Source organism: Conger conger, chromosome 11 (genome assembly GCF_963514075.1).
Source record: "Conger conger chromosome 11, fConCon1.1, whole genome shotgun sequence".
In the NCBI taxonomy this organism is placed as follows: Eukaryota; Metazoa; Chordata; class Actinopteri; order Anguilliformes; family Congridae; genus Conger; species Conger conger.
This window is the reverse complement of record NC_083770.1, coordinates 2,929,998-2,933,200: the sequence shown is the minus strand read 5'-3', so window position 1 is coordinate 2,933,200 and position 3,203 is coordinate 2,929,998. Positions and strand designations below refer to the sequence as shown.

General features: G+C 43.2%; 1 protein-coding gene across 1 annotated transcript in view; it reads left to right on the top strand.

The window, feature by feature from the left end:
* Nucleotides 1-2,915, top strand: part of nipbla (NIPBL cohesin loading factor a) — an 83,853-nt gene extending 80,938 nt beyond the window's left edge. Inside the window, exon 47 of the mRNA XM_061259663.1 lies at nt 1,763-2,915. Within this exon, the coding sequence (XP_061115647.1) occupies nt 1,763-2,125 (363 nt within the window). The 3' untranslated portion in view covers nt 2,126-2,915. The remainder of the gene's footprint in view (nt 1-1,762) is intronic.
* Nucleotides 2,916-3,203: the final 288 nt, after the last annotated feature.

Below are 3,203 nucleotides of genomic sequence, written 5' to 3'. Positions count from 1 at the left end.
GTTCACGGCAAACCTTGTGGAGTTTGGTGTGAGTAACTTTATGGAAGGAGGCAGGTTGGAGCGTGACACTGACATTACAGTATGCAGAATTCATTGTGCCTAAACGCCACTGTTTATACCCAAAGCTGTTAAAAGTTCCGTCATGGTAGCATTGCTTGCTTTTTTCTGAGAATGTGAGTTTGGAGATTGAACAGTTTTTGTTCTGGGGTTTGTGTGTAGGGCTATCATGATCATGAAATTATAGTTGACGTGTAATTTCACTAGTGTAAGCCTAATGATAGTGTACTAATACACACCTTATTAAGAAGAGATATGTATTGCTTCGTAAACAAAAATTGCTTCTAGCCTAATAATTTGCATGCATTCTATGTTTGACTTCTCGCTCCGTGGTGCATATACATTATATATACATTATATTAGCTTGTTCTAAAGCTACCGTATAGGCTTGCATAACGCAATGAAAAGTGGTTGAAGACAGTTAAGTAATGTGGAAGGGCGCTTGATTTTATCTCCAAAAGTTAAAGGTACGATAGGTAAGATGTTTGTGTTAAAACATTGTTACAAGACCATTGTAAATCCCTTCCTATCACTGAAAAAGGCTCACTGACTCACCCCCTGGTTCCAACTGCCACAGCCAATGGCATTCTGGGGGCTTATTCTGATCGTGTTCGTTCGTGTGCTGCCAAAATTGCACTCCAGACAAGCAATCATTAAAACTCTGTATACTATTGCGTATTATCCAAGCAAAGACTACATATCTCATTTTAAAACAAAACCAGTTTGTTATCGATAGCAACAAGCAAATGAGCTATAGTTAGCTTTAAGAATTTACAAATATCCACTTACGATAAAATATAGGCAATACGAACATAGTAGTGATTGCACAAGTCTTGTGCTTCAGGTCGATATTTGTATATTGGGGAAGCTAGTTAGTAATGGCTAATTTGCTTCCTATATTGAACTGGTATAGTTTTCCAACTAGATAACTTGCTTGCTCACAATACAGTTGGTTAGCTAAAGTGAAAACTATAAATAGTGTTGTGAGCACACCGAATTCAAGATCTCACAAAGTCACCTGTTCGGCGAAACTTTTCTTACTAGGAATTTTCTTACTAGAACACTACGAAAAGAGGGCAGGCTCTGTTGCGTTTGTCAGTGTCAACTTTCCAAAACAGTGCACGAGAACACTGAACTGTATAATAAGGATTTATATTACATGTTATATGCTGTGGGAAGTTTGAAGTTGTCTGTTGTTGCAATTCCTCTCTTGACTGTTAGGAGTCCGAAATGATCTATTGTACCTTTAATATGCATGCAACAGTGAAACCCAAATCATGTTTCCATTCAAGATTTTTTACGCGCAGTATCTAATTAGAAATGCTGGATGGAAATTTGACAACTTGACAACTGACCACTAGGCTAGTTAAGTGCCCGTTGGGGCTAGTTAAGTGCGCTTGCGGGCTAGTTAAGTGCCTGTTGGGTCTAGTTAAGTGCCTGTTGGGTCTAGTTAAGTGCCTGTTGGGTCTAGTTAAGTGCGCTTTGGGGCTAGTCGAGTGCACGGTGGGACTAGTCGAGTGCACGGTGGGGCTAGTCGAGTGCACGGTGGGGCTAGTCGAGTGCACGGTGGGGCTAGTCGAGTGCACGGTGGGGCTAGTCGAGTGCACGGTGGGGCTAGTCGAGTGCACGGTGGGGCTAGTCGAGTGCGCTTGGCGGTATCTTGGCGGTATCATGGCGGTAACGCTCTCCCCCCCCCTCTCCTCAGTCGCGGCGGTCCCGGAGGGGAGGAGACTCAGCCGAGGCGTCAGGCCACATGAACGAGACGGTGGAGGCCATGGACGTCATCGCCATCTGCTGCCCTAAGTACAAGGACCGGCCGCAGATCGCACGCGTCATCCAGAAGACCAACACCGGCTACAGCGTGCACTGGATGGCCGGCTCCTACTCCGGGACCTGGGCAGAGGCCAAGAAGCGCGACGGACGCAAACTGGTGCCTTGGGTGGACACTATCAAGGAGTCGGACATCATTTACAAGAAAATCGCCTTGACCAGTGGCCACAAGCTGACCAACAAAGTGGTGCAGACTTTACGATCGCTGTACGCAGCCAAGGACGGGACTTCCAGCTAATGAACTCTGCAGTTTCTACCATTCAAACCCCCCTCCACCCCCACCCCTCCACAGCCAAACTTCACTGGGATCCAACCTTTTTTTAAAAAAAACCAACACAGGCAAGAGGCAAGAAAATGAGACACTACAAGAACCCTAAAACGCAGCATTCTGGCATCGCGAGAGAGAACGAGTTGTGAATATCGGTCAGACGTACAGATCCAGGACACATTTAAGCAACTCTGAAACAAAAGAAAAAGTCACGTAGACGAGAACACAGAATCCAGAAGGAAATGTTTGGTAAACATTGCGTGGGAGTTCCTTCGCTGTTGTGCAGCAGACCCTGGTCGTTTTGATTTCTACTCCCACTGTATCATAGTTTAACACAAAAAAAACTCAAATGTTTATATCTCGGAGAAAAAAAAGAAAAAAGAAAAAAAATTCTGTTTAAAAAAAAAAATAAAACTTAAAAGTGAATGTTGGAAATTAGTCTGTTGATGTTCTTAATAAAGTGTTCTTGGAGTTTAACCTAGCACCGGATGACTTTCTTTAGCTTAGCTCATTTTCCTGGGAAGCGATTTTTATTTTTGTTTACTTTTGTTTGTCCATGCTGTACAATGGCAGAGTCTCCTGGATATAATTTATTCTGTTTTAAAGGAAGCATGCAGTATCTGTGGCCTACATACAGGAGGGTTTTTTTTTGTAAATGTAGATTTTGATGTATTAGGTCACCCCACTAATAAGAGGAAAGGGATCCCCAGCATCTCTGGCGGAACAAATACTGCAATAAATTTTCTACTTCTCTTTGTTACTTGTCTTGTTTGCATTTGACTTTTTGTTTTGCTCGTGTGGTTGATGTTACCTCCCTGAACGTCGTCAGGCGGAGTAAGAAAACGTCAACTCGCATTATGTATCGACCTGTCTCCTTTTCTTTTCCCTTTGTTTTGTTTGTTTATTTCTTGTTTCTTTTTGGCTTGCTTTGTTTTATTTAGCGGTGACCATTAAAGAGCAAGCCATGGAGTCCTGATTGTGTGTGTTTAGCTGGAGAGGCCTGTTTGTGCGCTGTCTGTCAGAGTACGTTCAGTTTGCCAGGGGAAAT